This window comes from Miscanthus floridulus, chromosome 4 (assembly GCF_019320115.1).
Source record: "Miscanthus floridulus cultivar M001 chromosome 4, ASM1932011v1, whole genome shotgun sequence".
NCBI classification, from domain to species: Eukaryota; Viridiplantae; Streptophyta; class Magnoliopsida; order Poales; family Poaceae; genus Miscanthus; species Miscanthus floridulus.
Window position 1 is genome coordinate 117,250,387 of NC_089583.1, and position 16,675 is coordinate 117,267,061.

At 46.7% G+C, this 16,675-nt stretch overlaps 2 protein-coding genes across 3 annotated transcripts; both read right to left on the reverse strand.

Annotated features, from left to right (window-relative positions):
- Positions 1-7,891: 7,891 nt before the first annotated feature.
- Positions 7,892-10,395, reverse strand: LOC136552807 (uncharacterized). The gene is made up of 2 exons (XM_066544375.1): positions 10,234-10,395; positions 7,892-9,016 (listed from the first exon to the last, which is right to left on the reverse strand). The coding sequence occupies exon 2, from the start codon at positions 8,970-8,972 to the stop codon at positions 8,169-8,171; it is 804 nt and encodes a 267-aa protein (XP_066400472.1). The 5' UTR covers positions 8,973-9,016; positions 10,234-10,395; the 3' UTR covers positions 7,892-8,168.
- A 413-nt stretch (positions 10,396-10,808) lies between these two features.
- LOC136552808 (xylulose kinase 2-like) lies at positions 10,809-15,759 on the reverse strand. 2 transcript variants are annotated; one of them, XM_066544376.1, is made up of 11 exons: positions 15,154-15,759; positions 13,727-14,378; positions 13,500-13,588; positions 12,824-12,888; positions 12,634-12,689; positions 12,422-12,542; positions 12,254-12,328; positions 11,946-11,999; positions 11,638-11,732; positions 11,376-11,550; positions 10,809-11,268 (listed from the first exon to the last, which is right to left on the reverse strand). In XM_066544376.1, the coding sequence occupies exons 1-11, from the start codon at positions 15,213-15,215 to the stop codon at positions 11,024-11,026; spliced, it is 1,689 nt and encodes a 562-aa protein (XP_066400473.1). In that variant the 5' UTR covers positions 15,216-15,759; the 3' UTR covers positions 10,809-11,023. The 2 variants fall into 2 exon arrangements, with proteins under 2 accessions (XP_066400473.1, XP_066400474.1); XM_066544377.1 differs by lacking the exon at positions 15,154-15,759 and adding an exon at positions 14,582-15,100.
- Between the last annotated feature and the right edge of the window lie 916 nt (positions 15,760-16,675).

Genomic DNA, 16,675 nt, shown 5'->3' on the forward strand with positions numbered 1-16,675 from the left:
CGCCAGTGACGATCAAGTCATCCACATACACGCCGACGATGAGCTCCTCCTTCTCCCATCGCCGCGTGTATAGCGCATGCTAGGCTGCGCACCGTTGAAACCCAAGCTCGCCCAGTGTGGCGTCAAGCTTGGCGTTCCACGCTCGTGGGGCTTGCCGCAGCCCGTAGAGCGCTTTGCGTAGTCGGAGCACCCTGTGCTCCTCTCCCTTGACGGCAAAACCCAGTGGTTGCATGACGAAGACCGCCTCTGCCAGCTCGCCATTGAGGAAGGCCGATTTAACGTCCAGGTGATGGACGCGCCAATCCTTTGTCGTTGTCAAGGCTAGTAGCAAACGGACAGGCTCCATGCGCGCTACTGGTGCAAAGACTTCCTCGAAGTCGATGCCCTCGCGATGAACAAAGCCTCGGACGATGAGGCGCGCCATATGCTTGACAATGGCACCGAGCTCGTCCCGCTTGACCTTGTATACCCACTTTAGGCTGATCGAACGACATCCTGGAGGTGGATCGATGAGCTCCCAAGTCTTGTTTTTCTCGATCGCATTCATCTCCTCCAGCATGGCCCGTCGCTAGTGTGTATCGCGCTCGGTCAGCGCGAACGTGGGTGGTTCCTCTGCACTGATGAGCAGTAGCTCTGGGTCACTGAGCAGTCTACCCGCCAGGCCTAAGGGCCCTGTGCCGCCGACGATGTCATCCAGCCTGTGGAACCGCACCTCCTCACCTTCATGGAAGGCATCCACGAACTCAGTGATGTCACTTGGAGGTGAGGCGAACTCAATCGACGTCGATGGAGTTCCCTGTTCCGCCGGAGTGCTCGGCACCCTGGTTGCAGTGCTCGGCACTACTTCTGGACAGCTCGTCATAAGTCCTGCAGTGAGTCGACTATACCACTTGTTAGGCCACAGGATCACCGACTCAGGTGAGTCGATCACTCACCAGTCTTGCCGAGCACCCGCTAGTGTTGCCGAGCACTCACAAGCTGAGCCGACCACGAACAAGCGTTGTTCGACCCCACACACACTATGGCTAGAGGTAGAAGAAGAGGGATAATAGAGCATAAACACATAGTACAAGCACCCAGCGATGGCCGAAGCCTGGTATAGGAGATGACAAATCTGAACTCTATTTACTGAGTTGCAGTAGCAGACTATTTATACAACTCTATCCATCTAGACCTAGTACAGCTGTCAGGCTGTAACAGTGACTAGATAACACAGCAGGACTGACTTCTGCGCCTGTCCCTGCATGTGGCTACAGTGCGGCAGGTGAGCCGTTCGGCGCCTGCCTCTGTAGCGGCTACAGTACCACAGCAGGGAGCCTTTTCGGCGTCGTTTTCCTCTGCTGTGTGTTCACAAGGAAGCAGTAGATTATCTAACAGTTTAAACCATCCAACATCAAACATCATAGTAATAGGTTACGAGTACGACTAGCTTCCATGGCATTGCGTTACCACTATTACTTGTGTTATTGTAGCCGTAGACTCCAAAAATGGCATCATATATATAGCTTCATGTCTACGCTCCTCCAAGAACCAACAATAGATATATTGTACTTAATTAGATATGATAGCGAAAGTTGAATTATATATATGGACATCGTCCAACACGTAGGTCATTACCAAAGTACGTAGCATGATATCATTTCTCCCTCTCCATAGTCCATATGGTTGCCATCCACCATTTTCACACGGCTCTGAAAGCTGGATATGCAGGGACGCTGCTGCAGTGCAGTGCAGTAGCGGCAGCTGGATGCATGGTGCACGGGCGAGATGGCTGGCTAGTAGAACAATCACGCAGCCCATCTGCACCGTGCATGCATGCGACAGGCAGCCTCAGTAACTGCACGAGCATGAGCATGAGCATGAGCATGCGCCTATGGGTGCTGCTCAGGGAACAGGACATGCGTCCAAAGCTCGTGCACTGCCACACGTGAGTGCACGCCAGGGCTCACATCCGTGAAGCTTCCAAACTCTCTCCATCTCTCTCTCTCTCATTTAAACTTGAGCTTGCTGAGCCGAGCTACCGATCTGCAGCGTCGCATGGCCTGTGGGGTGCAGCTAGGTCAGTACTGCAGTGCATCATCTTCTCTCCCTATGGAGAGAGAGAGAGTCACAAGTGCATGGCCAAGGGCTCTTCTTTGGCTGTCTGGTACTAGTCTTCTGTAACTCTGTTGCTCCACATGGTGTCACATGAGCATCAGTGCCTCTCCGATCCCCGGCCTTCTCTTCTCACCTCTCTCTTCTGCTCATACACGACAACAGTTTCATCCTGTCGTTTTGCTTGTGTGTATTGACTGCTTGGCAGATCTGAACCTGCATCCGTTTCCAAACGAAATAAATATGATCGAGCTTAATTTTCTTATAGTCCACACAAGTAGATTAGCAAGCAATGCATATGGTACATACATACTCGTAGATGGTAGATCTTTCCTGACTTTTCTTGCAGAATCTAATCATGCCTTTTCTTGCAGAATCTAATCCTGCACGAGCATGAGCATGCGCCTATGGGTGCTGCTCAGGGAACAGGACATGCGTCCAAAGCTCGTGCACTGCCGTACAAGTGAGTGCACGCCAGGGCTCACATCCGTGAAGCTTCCAAACTCTCTCCATCTCTCTCTCTCTCTCTCTCATTTAAACTTGAGCTTGCTGAGCCGAGCTACCGATCTGCAGCATCGCATGGCCTGTGGGGTGCAGCTAGGTCAGTACTGCAGTGCATCATCTTCTCTCCCTATGGAGAGAGAGAGAGAGTCACAAGTGCATGGCCAAGGGCTCTTCTTTGGCTGTCTGGTACTAGTCTTCTGTAACTCTGTTGCTCCACATGGTGTCACATGCAGCATCAGTGCCTCTCCGATCCCCGGCCTTCTCTTCTCACCTCTCTCTTCTGCTCATACACGACAACAGTTTCATCCTGTTGTTTTGCTTGTGTGTATTGACTGCTTGGCAGATCTGAACCTGCATCCGTTTCCAAACGAAATAAATATGATCGAGCTTAATTTTCTTTTAGTCCACACAAGTAGATTAGCAAGCAATGCATATGGTACATACATACTCGTAGATGGTAGATCTGTCCTGACTTTTCTTGCAGAATCTAATCATGCCTGGCTTGGCAAATGCCATTGGCTATCCCCTGTTCCTTTTACCCTAGAGGAATGACAGTGTGCTAGCTGATCAAAAAAGCTGGACACAAGGGTAAACTATATGGGAGAGACTAGTGTAGTGTTGATTTTAAGTTGCAAAGGGTATCAAAGCATGCATGCAGTACTACTAGTAGTGGTGGCTAGCTCCTATGCAAGCTCAGCTTTAAGGACACCGTACCTAAAGGCTACCTGCAATCCACTACCAGTCAAAGAAACATAGAGTCACTCTGTTAGCCCACAAGATCATTCGCTCAGATGAGTCGACCACTCACCAGTCTTGCCAACCACGGCCGAGCACGACAAACGTGTCCGACCACACACTATGGCTAAAGGTGAAAGAAGATAGGAAGAACAGAGCATACACACAGCCAGAGATGTAATATACATCCGTTAGCGCGCGGTGCTCCCCGTTCTGGCACCACTTGAACACAGCTGACCAATGCTGATGATGCTTGAACACAGCTGCGGGGTGTAATATACATCCGTTAGCGTGCGGTGCTCCCCGTTCTGGCACCTGAAGATGATGGTGCCGCACCCTTAGCTTGTCACCCTTGAGCCGTCACCAAACTTTACCGTACCGGCAACATCGTCATCGAGCTCGGAGAAGGATGCCTTGGAGCCCGTCATGTGGTTGCTGGCACCAGAGTCCAGATACCACCACTGCTCCTGCTTGCCGCCCACACGTTCGAGGTGGACTTGGGCGTGCGGTTCGTCGAGGTTGATAGCCTTCAGGGCCTTCCCAGGTCCTTCCACCGTCGTCACCTCTCCCTTCTCCTCGGCCTCGACGTCGTGCAGTGCGCAGAACGTCGCTATCAGGATAGTGGCCTCGTCATCATCAGCAGCTTGCGCCAGATGAGCCTGAGCCTTTTTCTCCTGCTTGCGATTTGGGCACTCCCATGCCCAATGGCCCATCTTCCCGCAGCGCCGGCAGGCGTTGGGGTCGACCTGCTTCTTCTTCTCCGAAGAAGCCTTGCCGCGGCGCTTGCCATCACCACCGCGGCACTATGTCTCTGGCTGTGTATATGCTCTGTTGTTCCTCTCTTCTTCTACCTTTAGCCATAGTGTGTGGTCGGACAACGTCTGTCATGCTCGACCGCGGTCGGCAAGACTGGTGAGTGGTCGACTCACCTGAGCCGATGATCTTGTGGGCTAACACACTCAACTCCCTGCCTGCTCCAACAAAACAAATTAGCATCCATGGAGTTTTGGATTTCATTGCTATAGTTTCTCATGAGGAGGTCAGGAAAAAAAGAAATGTCCGTGCATGTTTCAGGCTTGCAATGCTTCTACAGAATTGACGGCAAAAGCAAGTGCTAGATTTACATTATTCAGAGCCATTTGTGATGAGGCATCAATTTATTGAGGTAGACAGAATGAGCGCATTTTGAAGGAATTATTCTCCATGAACAGGTTCATGTGTTATGTATCACAAATGGAAAGAAAATGAAGATGCTGCGGTCAGTGAGTATGATATCTGGTACAGTGGGGGTGGTTCCAACACATAATGAGAGCCTTCAACTGCTCTGAGATGCTTCAGGCTTTCCTGCTTACGTACACAAGTGGCCTGTACCACGTAAATTGAAGACCACAACATTCACCACCACGTTTTGCTGCTGGTCCCCTTCTTGTGCTAACAAAATTTACTGCGAGCTGATGAACACCTGTCTGATCAATCAAGCTCGTATTCTATGGTTCTCAATGTGGAAGTGCGTGTCTCCTTGAAGCATGGATGTAGTGCCCACAAATGCATAGTGAATTAGTGATATGATGATGATTTATCATGTGAGGCGCCTCTCTTGATGAAACACGTGTCAATGAACACGTTTTTGGAGAAAAAAAGATTTATCATGTGAGGCGCCATATAGGTTATCCCAAGCTAATATGTTTCTATAGCAATGGTTTGCTTTTTCTGTGTGAACTAATATTTATGGCAGGGTGGTGAAAGCCAAAGCTAAAAGGCTCCCCTCCCCCCTCCCCCAACCCCAAAAAAGAAATATATACTTGAAAGTAGACACACACATATTGAATTGTTCACATTTTATATATAGCGCTGGAGTAATGTAAAAAAAATAAAGTATGGTACAAAATATGGATATGATCCTCCATGTAAAATTCTTATGTATGCACCTAAACCTTAAAGTATATGTGATAGGAATGAATTAAATGAATTGATTACTCATACATTTTTTTCATTTTATTGCTGATCTGTACATTTTTTTAGGGAGCAATCATTATTTGCCATTAGACAACTATATATAAACCCCCTTGCCATTTCCATGCAATAAATAATATAACACAAATTCCAACAGTGACATATCAGGAATATAATGCCTCGTAATTAAGATGGCACCCAAGAGGGCAATATAGGAAAAGCCAACACATGTTTAGCAGCAGAGACGCAAACATGGGATACTTCTGTGGTCTGTGGAGCGCAAACAGAGCGAAGAGCCCAGGAAGTGCATGCGCGCAGCATATGCAGAGGGAATTAGCCAAGTGACGGAGAGAATGTTGCGAGCAATGATTGTCCCAGCAAGCTCCCTCGATGCACATGTCTCGCCAGATTCTGATGCGAAGATTTCATATCTCCCACAGATAAAGCTAGCAGAGCCAGGAGCGAGAGAGGTCGATCGATGGCAGGAAAAAGGAGGAAAAGCTAAACGGGAAGGAATCATTAGAAGTCGCCGGCTTTCACGGCACCAGCAACGAAGGCTAACATTCTTATAGATTCTAGTACAAATAAAGTGATCTATATAGATCACGAAATATTGAGACTACTTTTCACACAATACAAACTATCATTATTTATGATTTATAAAAAAATGTTTTTCTTTTATCATGCCTCACCTTTATTTCATCTCCCTCTTCTTTTTAACCATGGACCACTTTCTCTCTCTATACATATGTAGCTTCTACTGCTATAACAAATTTAGAATACCTACTTTTTTTTATCCGATACTACATGGCCCTTGAGGCTACTGCTCAAAAAGCAGGGTTGGGAAGCCCTCGGGGGGCCCGTGGACCATGCCCATGGTCATGCACGCCAAAGCCCTCTAAAGATGAGGAGATTTCTAAAAGCCTGTAAAAAACCCCATGCTGTAACTTATCTACCAAAAGAATGTTGCTCTAGCTAGACATGGAAGAGAAAGATGGAGGCTGTCTTTATAGGGAAAAAGGAATGAGTGTGTAGTGCCCCTGTATTGCTAGTTTGCTACACACTTTAATTAGTAGTTGCCAGCAGGAATCCTAAGTACAAGGATCGATCTAACCAGTTTACAGTTACTTTGAGTTACAGTAAAAAGGTGCAGCAGCTAGTAGAGAACATATATATAATCTGCAAACACAGCATGTGTATCATGATCTAGCTAGTATTCAAGTTGACTCAGATGAGACATGCATACAAACAGGCAACTCTGACATGTATGCCCCACTACCAGCCGTACTCTACTGTCCAAGTGTATGTGTATGACTCAGATTTGTGGTATAGGGGGAATCAAAGACATATGCGTACGTACCTGCTGCTACTCCGTAGGCCGTAGCAACCACAAGCATGCAGTGAAGTGCATCGCTGGCGGATGAAACGAAGCAAGGGTAAAGCCAAACAGAGGCGGTAGATTCCTCGAGCTCCTTGGCCTGAAGCGCGCGTCCATCAGGCTCTGAACCGTTGAACGTGAAGGCAGTAAAGAACAAGGCAAACTACACCACACCGGTAGCTGGCCCAGCCCGGCTGGCGGAGGCGACAACCGGCAGCAGGAACCATCCCGTCCCGTCGTCGTCCTCGTCCATCCGCCGACAGGCGCCTGGCGCCGATCATGTGCGCAGCAGCCCACTGCCGACAAGACGAGGAGGTAGCAGCCCGCAGGCGCGTCCCCATGCCAAGCAAAAGGTTTTCAACGCCCCAGCTGGGCTCGTGTTGCTACCTGTTTCCTTTGCCGGAGCAGCTCTAGCCCATGATGGCGGTGCAGACGAATCAGCTCGATCGCTGGAATGGAAGTCATGCGTGCCAGGCATCTCCTCCAAGTGTAGTGGTTGCCTTTTGATTCTTGGATGCTCATGTCCTCCCACCCTCCTTCCTCCAGCTCAAGTTCCCAGCCAACAGTTGTCTTGAATCTTCAGCTCCATGCCTCAAACCTGTTATTAGGTGATGAGAAGAACAGTCAGGAAGATGTATTTCAGTTTGCAGATTACAGGGCAGACGTGTGTGCAGATAAAATCCCAAACAGTGAAACTGTTCGTCTGAAGTTTCTGTTACAAGCAGCAAGCACTGGCAACTGTGGATTCAGCTGGTAGAGACATCTCGTCCCGTTCGCTTGGCTTATAAGTCTTACTTTTTCAGCCAACGAACAGTATTTTTCTCTCACAGCAAATCAACCAACAGTACTTTCAGCCATTCTTATCAGTCAAACGAACGGGGCAATCATTTGCTCCACTTCTAAGGCAATATCATTTCCTGTCATACGATCCAGCCTGGGTTAACTGCACGGTTGTCAGAGGAAATGACTGGACTGCCACACTGATCGTCTGGCATCCTGGGAATGCGAGGATAACTGGCCAGTGACGTGATTTCCTCTGAACAAACGGTGAACAGTAAGGGCTGGAGGTATGAAAGAGAGAACCCAAGTGGATGACCCAATGTTAACAGAAAACTTTCTAGAAGATGAGCACACCACACAGCAAAGGACTGCAGGTTACAAAAGAATGAACACAGGAAGATGCCAGGGGTAAATGATTACAGCAATACCAAGGGGAACAGGAAGATGAACACACCAAACTTAGAAATTCATAGATGAATACATCGTTACAGGATTCAATGGTTCGCACAAAGATCATAGAATAGGAACACCTAAAGCTCCCAAGTGCTTCTTCGTACAGGGGAAAAATATCAGTACTAGCATTCAGGAAAGCAAATGCTACATTTGTTTCTTGGGTTGGAGAAGCCCAGCACATGGTCTGATGATGATGAGAAGATATTCATGAATTGAACAGAAGCATATAATGATATTCAACATCCACACTGCTTTGTCCAGCTCATTAAATTCAGCGCCTACCACCCCTTCTTTTACTCTTCCTTCGGCTGCCCTTGTCATCAGAATCACTGTCTGATGCAGACTCAGATTCAGAAGATGCTGATGATGTGCTGTCCCTCCTGTGCCTTCTCTTCTTCTGCTTCCTTCTGTGTTGCTGCTTCTTATCCTCTGAGGAACTATAACTTGAACTACTTCCAGAAGAGTATTCAGAGCCCGTCACTGATGATTCAGAGTCGGAGTCGAACACCGAAGCACCACTACTGTTGCTATCTGAATCACTCGGCGATCGATGCTTCCACTTACTCTTTCCCTTTTTTCTTTTGGCTTTCTCCTTCTTTTGCTTTTCTTTCATCAACTTCTGCTCCTCTTCCCTCTCCTTTATAATATCAGGATTCTCAAATTGATAAGAAACAGGTATGCTTTTCTTCAGCTTGGGATTTTTAAGCTGCTGCGTTCTTGAGGGCCGTGATATGTACACTCGCTCGTTTTTGCACTCATAGGTCCAGTGACCATGCTGGAAACACTTCTGGCATTGGGTATACGCGCCAACAGAAGAAGTTTCTGAAGCTTTTGGCTTCACAGTGCCCAGCTTCGCAGCCTTCTCTGTACTCATCAGATACATCTGTCTCTTGGCTTCCTTCCTCTCCTGCCAGCGGCTTGGTCCCTCTTCCTTCTGCCCATAGGCATTGACATTGCGGGCAGCAGCAGCCGCAGCTCGTTCAGCTTGAGCCCTGCTTAATCCCTTGGCCACTGATAATGTGGCTGCCTTTATTCTGTCCGCAGCAGCATGTGGCTTATCATCATTCCCAGACATCTTGATTCACCCAGAGAGAACAAGATTATCCTAAATCAGCAACTCTGCAAAGAAATAAACTGTGCTGATCAGTAAGGAACTAATGAGGTCAGTCATATCTTCAGTAAAATGATGATAATAATAAAATAGGATCAATCTCAACTCAGCCAGAGTTAGGACATATGCATGCGCACACATTCAGACCCAACGTTTCACCCCTTTTACTACAACTCTACAAGGATAAATACAATACAAGGCACACATTTGGTCAGAGTATTTCGTATATTTATATTTTGGTTTCTCACACATATAGGACACTAAATATAACAAACTAATTGTAGATAATTAGATATAGGAAGTAACTTGCACAATTATATTGGTTCCGTATTTCAGTTTTTATGGAGTACAGAGGCAGTACATGACCATCGAAAGTTCTGTAAACAGATTATCAAGTTCTCACACATAAACGCTAGTTTTTGTCTCGCACACACATAAACAATCAAATCATTGCTCTATCTCTAGCTCTAATGGCTCGAATTAAAAACTGTCTGAGACAAGTCTTGCAGAATTTCAAACAACACAATTCACCCAATTAACCATAGATCATATATATCATACAAAATTAAATCATCGCATCTCGAAAAACTAACAAACGAGATCAATGGATAACCCATCACTAGCTACCGAGTACATTATAGACAAAGTATAAAGCAATAACATACAAGAAAACAGCATAATACCACCAAGAGCTGGAACGTAGCACTACACTTTGCATGAAATAAAAAGCGGATATCACTAATTCTACTGATAGAGAATCCACATTTCGGCGCTCCCTAGTAATAGATCTGACGAGAAATTGACCACAACCACGGGTGAGAAGGCAGGGGCAGCCGGGCAGGGAAGCCCGGTGAGCTACATACAGGGTGAAGCGTCCAGTGGCAACTCGGTGCCCTAAGCGCCGTAGTCCCGTGGAAGAAAAGACCGGCGCATCGGTGCCTCCAGATGAGGAGGTGCGCCGACGCCACCGCGGTGCTGAGGTGGGAGGAGGCGCACAGGCACGCATTCGGCCAGGGAGGCAGGGACCTGGGTTTCGCCTTGGAGACTAGGCGCGCGGGGGAGCAGACGCCGGTGCACTACAGAACCCTAGGATATCCAACAGAAAGACGAATCCCCGAGACGCCCCACCGCCCTCGAACCTAATCGACGCACGCTGCAGGCGTGGAATCTAAGAAGATAGCGAGGCGGAGCGGAGAAGGAGATGGGGAGCGAGCTTCTTGCTTACCAGCCGGAGCGCAGCGGAATGGCGGCCGCAAGATCGCCGCCGTGGACTAGGGTTTGGCGGTGCGGGGGTCGGGGACGAGACGGAGGCCGCCCGGTCCCGGTTTGATTTGTCCCGGTCTCGACTCTGGAGGAGGGAGAGGACGAGTCTGATTGGCGATTGCCCGAGGCGGTCGCGGCTCCCGGCTTCCATGACCGACTCGGTCGGACGGGTTGGGCTAGGCTGCGTGCGGACATTCAGTTGGGCCGCGTCTGTCTTGGGGTCTTAGCCCTTTTGCTTTTTTTTTTTTTAAAAAAAACATTGATTTTCGTTTAATGGAAATTATTGTCATGCCATTGCAAATTGCGTAAATCCTGTATGTACTTATTACCACTGTCAGTGACACAGGAGGCCCCATGTGTCAGTGACACGGATGGCAAATACTGGATTCGAATTCTCAGTGACAGATATCTGAGTTTACAGGCAAGGCAATACCGCCTTACTTTTCTTTGATTCGACGCATGCACAACAGAATTCCACGTTTCGTCAAATTCGCAATGTGCCAATGTCATTAACAAAGATTTAAGATTCGTTTCCCCTCGCGAAATGTTGTGTCTTTCAAAGTTGTGCGTGTCTCAGTCTCACAACGATGCCCGGACTCACAGCACAATTTTTTCTCTGCTGACCCAGGATTGTAAAATGCAGAATCAATAGTACTGACCTAAGAGAGTTTGCGTAAGAGACGATAATCCACGGTTATTCACAGATTATTCGGGTCCTGGCAGCTTCAGCAGTGCTAAATTCATGATTTTTCCTACGATCGCCCGATCTTCTCCACCAGGCGTCTCTCGATCTCCATCCGCTTTCTCATCAGCACGGTGTACTTCTGGAGGAGCTCCCGGTCCTCCTCCTTGTTGCCGGCCGGGACCGCCAGCTTCGAGCCAAGAGAGGTCTTCTCTAGATTGCCCTTGTACAGGCATGAGATGGGGACGAAGCTGCCTTGGGCGTTGCACAACCACCCGTGGGCCGCTCTCAGCGCCGCGCCCAGCGAAGCCGAATCTGATCCATGGACAGCATCAGTTCAGCGGCCATGGATATGGCTGGTGCCATCGGTTTGTGTCAGGACAACCAAGTTCGTTCAGGGAGGAGGAGATTTGAGCGATTACCAGGTCTCTGGACTGTGAAGACAGGGCAGCCGAAGATCTGGGCGATTGACTTGAGGATGCTTTTGTTGGAGGATGCCCCGCCGGTTGCTATGATCCGCTTGGGAGGGTTCGGCATGCCAAACCTCTCGGCGTGGCCTCGCATCGACAGCATTTGACCCTCAATGATGGCACGAACCTACAGGCAGGCAACGTTGTTGATGACAAGCATGGCAATCTGCTTGCAAAATATCATATGAACTGATGAATGTTTCTTTTTGCAAACCTCGGACGGTGGGTCAAATTCTTCCACTTCACGCTCCAACAGAGTGTCTGACGTGACGTCATTGAGGTTTTCGGCAGTGTACCGATGGAAACCCACTGCATGAAAAAACAGTCAGTTTCTGAGTTTTTGAGAATAAAAGAGGGGAAAACGCTGCAATGATAATAGGAGCTGTTCGGCTGATAAGCCGGCTGAAGCTGATTTGTTGCGAGAGAAAAACAATGTTCCATGACTGATAAGCGAGGCTGATAGTTTCTGAGTTTTTTGAGAATAAAAGAGGGAAAAACGCTGCAATGATAATACATCAATACCTGGAAGTGGTGGAAGGATTTCATGGTCTTTGTAGTAGAATCCTAACTTTCCACCTACATGCATGAAAAAGAAATCGCATAGGAAAGTAACCAATAAAATAGTAAAATTACAGCGTGTCAAGATAAAATAAGCAGACATTAGGATTAACGTATAACTTAACACTATAAAGCATGACATCCAAATTCCTCATGTCATCCCATAAAATTAGCTTATCTCTGTTAGGTAGTATTAGAACTCTAAAGGAAACTTGATAGAAAAGCATTTCGATTGAGCAAAATGACCATTCTCAACTTATGTAAAATCTAACCATTTAGAGGGGGTGTTTTCTCCAGATAATTGTTAAAAACATCCCATGATTTGTCTGCACACCAATTTCGCACATCTGAAACCAAAATGTAAGTATCATCAGCAATGTAGTAATGACATAATGGCATGCATACTTGTAGAACAATAAAAAAAAAGGAAACACACGTACCTTCTCTGGTCAAAGAGCCATTTTTGTAGCATAGCATCACCATATAACCATCAGGTTCAACAGGGTTGGGGAAAACATGCCCTTCAAGGCTTGGTTTAGCTTCTGCAGTTATCCCGAATACCTACAATACAATTAGGGGATGAATTACATACAACCATTAGGTAAACATGGCTATCAACCAAATCAACATTGACCACGTCTTCTCAACTTACTGTATCGCTAGTACCAAGGCTAATGGCAAGATCACCAGGAGTATTCAGAGTTAAACCTACAACAGATGCCAAGGTCTCATGAATGTTAATGTAAGAAATCATGAAACTGTTTTCACGCCAATTTTCTGCAGATGCATATAGAAGATCACAAATGCCAACTCCTCATTTAAGAAGCACTAGTCAAACCCACCTGCAAGGCTATTAGGATTGTCTCCAGACCATTGAATGACCAAACAGTTCTTATCAAACTGAAACCTGAAAATACACAATGTCTTCTTTAAGTAATTACAAAATTCTAGTGCGGAGAATATTTATAGCATTAGTCATTAGGGTGTATTTTTGTTATTATAAGCTAGCTTGCCCATTCACATTAATTTTTTCCATAATGTTCAGGAACTTCATTTAAATCCGGTGATCATAATAAAAGGAATGATGGGGTGGAAATTTTTTTATGATGTGAACTCAGAAACTTGATCAAATCCAAAAATTATAACAAAAGAAATGGTGAACAGTTGAACATAAATTTTGAGATGTTCAGACTTCAAAGTTCATCCGGTTCCAATAATTACAGTGCAAACTTTTCAACCTGAATGTCTGCATTAACAGATTTATTACAATCAGAGCTTGTATGCCATTTAACAGAAACGTACTGCCTGAACCTTATATTATGCTTGGTTGCTCAATGACACCTGAGTAGTCATGCAAACAGTAATTTCTACTTGCAAATAAAAGGTATATCGTCAGAAAAAGATAAGTACATGGTAAAGGTGATTCTGAATATATATGGCTGCAAACCAAGTATACTACAAGTTGGCTTGAGAGTGTACATTTAGCACTGGCCTAATGTATAATCAAACAAAGCTTACCTTTCTACAAAATAAGGAGTGATTCGGCCAGCAGTTGAATATGCTGGTGCTAGTTTTCCAAGCTTTGCGCCAAGTCCAGGAGCAGTTGCCTAGGAGGAGAAAGGGCACGATTTTGGTATTTTAGTCCATGAAATATTCTTAAATAAAAAGCCTACAGTTTCATGTTTTAGACTTAAGTCATTCAACAAGTCTTTAATGTATTACTAAATGAGTTAGCAAGTTCAAACCTCTAAAACAGACTTTGACCAGGTCCTTTGGTTTATATCCATCAAGTTCATCCCTGCACCATCAGTTTCATCTATACTTGCATAGCTTCCAACAAGGATAGATGCCATGAACGAGCTCACTAAAGATATTCTCTCAGTATCTTCATAAACATCAGGCTCTGTCTGATAGATCTTCCTTATCTGGGGGCCAGTGAATCTTTCATAGGCACGAGATCCTGTCAGTTTCGCTAACTCCAGTGCGCCTCCAACTGCATTCTCTATTTCTCTGCATTGCTTAGTTGTGCTACTATCCATCCATATTGGTGAGTTCATTGTAGAAAATGCATCCTTGAGCTGTGATAACAAGCTCTTACTAGCATCCAAGGAGGACAACACAGCATGGCTGCCCTTCTTCCAATAAACACTGCCATGTTGCTGCCCACTCCCTGAGACAGCCACAACTTTACCGAAGTTGATCTTTGGTTTTAGCTTCTCAAGCAGCAGCTCCAGAGCTTCCACCCACATAATGGTTGGTGAAAAAATGTGGCCATCATCTGCGGGGTCTCTGTACACCCCGCCTTCAGTTTTGTAGTGTGGCAATTCAGAGTCAAAATTAACAATTTCAGAAGCTACTATTGTTAACTCATTGTTGAGCACCGTAGCTTTCAGCGATCTGTAACAGGAGAATGACAGTATTAGGTCCAAGTCTAATAGTAACCCACAAATTTAGTATGACAACAAAGAAAAACAAAATCCAGGAAGAGAATATGTGAAGCAAATGGTGCCGCAATCATGGTTATCAACTTACTGGTATGCAGAATACAGAACAAAGAAACCACGTTTGGGCAAGGTAAAAATCTTGAAAGATGTACTTACGAAGAATGACATCCATGGTGTTTCTTGTGCATCTAGAAAAGAACTTTGTTTTTTCAACCCAAACAAGGTAGAGAAGTTATACGACACAGCCACGTTACATCAGACTCACCCGCACTAGTTAATTCCAGTTTCACTGCTTTGGTAGAACTCGGAATCAGATTGCAACAACACAAAACACACGGTTCCTTAAGCCTCTATCACCATGACCCTGCAACACACGAATCTAAATCCGTGGAATGAACTTTGTGCCCCCTTTTTATGGACCTTCAACCAGAGTACTCAAGTACCAACAGTACAAGATCGGCTAGATTCCACTCTTCTGTAAATTCATTCTTCCGATCGGTACTTCTGTAATACTTCCGATCGGTACTTCTGTAAATTTTAAGCACATTTCATTTTCCTTCCCCAGTTACAAGCAGACAAGGTTCCAACCTTTACTCATATAATGTGCCATGCCCATCGCTAGAACAAATGATCGCCTGATTAGAGGAATAAGCAACACCGAGATCACAGGAAAAACAAGATCCAGTACCGGTTTAAACTGAAAGGGGTAGAAAAGGGACGAGACTTACTGAGTGGAGCTGTCCAATCCGAGGAAGAGAGAGCCCTCCGGGAGAGAGCCTCGCCCCGCCATGGCCGCCGTCTTTTTCCCCACGCAAAATTCGCTCCAGGCGGGACTACGAGAAGGTGAGAGCGACGCGGAGGTTGGCGACGAGTGCGCTACGGATCAGGAGAGATTTATGGGAAGCGGGCGGCGATCCAAGGACGAGGAGTGGACTGGTGACCGTGAAATCCGTTGGCTTCCTTCGGATAAGGAAGTTAGTTATCGATTGCTGGCAAGCGGCCGAAAATTAGCCCCATGACGCCCAGCTTCCAGCCCACCAGGTGCCCGCAGCCGCAGGAAGCATCCGTTCTCCGCCTCTCTGACTCCCGACTCAATCGGCGACTCCGAACTGGCGAACTCCGCCTCCGCCCTCCGGCAGTCCGGCATCCGCTCAACGCGCCAAAGCCGGCAGCCGGCAGCCGCCCGCCCGCCGCTCCTATCCGTGAGGGGCTGACGCCGCACCGTGATTGAAGCGCGTCGGCCGGTCACCCCACCCGCCCCTTCTGCAGCCCGGCGGTACACTCTTCAGTATAAGCAGGCTCAATTGCGAAATGCCATTGTGTATTACCTGTGTGATGGGGCACATGGCCATGTTTTCTGCCTGTTTATTTTTACTCAAGGAATCCGGAGAGGAATTGGTCCCAGGAAACAGCAGATGCTGTGAGACAGTTCCTCTGGATTTTTGAGGTTCTACCTTTCAGAGAATGCTATCATTACGTCCAATTAACTCTTTTTTTTAGAAAGATCCGTTACCAGCTTTCATTGATAAGATTAGAGAATAATTACAGTAAAAATTTTGACACAAGCTACGCCAACACCCATTTATGCTCGGAGCTCAGTTAAGTAAGGTCCAAGCCATCCCTGGTTTGCCTGAGGACTAATTTACATACGTTAGAGGAACAACTAGGCCATTTGACATTGCTGGCTGATCCACTACATGAGAATGGACGTCGCTCTGCCCCGGCAGTGTAAGTTGCAGCCCTTTGTTTCCTGCATATGCCCACGTATTGGCTTCATCATATATAGATTCCATAATCTTCTGCACTTGCCTGTATTTTTTCTTGAAAACTCTGCTGTTTCTTTCACGCCACACTTCCCAGATGGTCAACACGATCAGTGATCTCAGCCCCGCCCTTCATTGGTGACGGTAGTCTGTTCATCATCTGAAGAAACCACTCTTTGACATTATCTGCGTCTTCCCAATTTGCCGGCTGCAGGCACGGTGCTCTCTCACCCAGAGCCCCACCCTTTCCCATATCGTTTTGACCACTGGACACTCAACGAATAAGTGAGTTGCAGTCTCCAGGTTCCGTATACATAGCTGGCAGAAAATATTCATTTGGCCAATGCCTTACCTGCAGCCTTGCTGCTGTCCATATCCTGTCCTGGAGAAGCAACCATATGAAGAACTTGCATTTTGGAGGTGCCTTGGTCTTCCATATAAACTCGGCCGCATTGCATGTACCTAAGTTCTGAAAATGCAGATCATA

Coding starts and splice junctions, on each gene's coding strand:
- LOC136552807 (XM_066544375.1), bottom strand. CDS start 8,972: ATGTCTGGGAATGATGATAAGCCACATGCTGCTGCGGACAGAATAAAG.
- LOC136552808 (XM_066544376.1), bottom strand. CDS start 15,215: ATGGCGGGGCGAGGCTCTCTCCCGGAGGGCTCTCTCTTCCTCGGATTG. Junction 12,889..13,499: donor ACTCCTTATTTTGTAGAAAG/GTAAGCTTTGTT, acceptor GTGTATTTTCAG/GTTTCAGTTTGATAAGAACT. Junction 12,000..12,253: donor GAAAACACCCCCTCTAAATG/GTTAGATTTTAC, acceptor TCATGCATGTAG/GTGGAAAGTTAGGATTCTAC.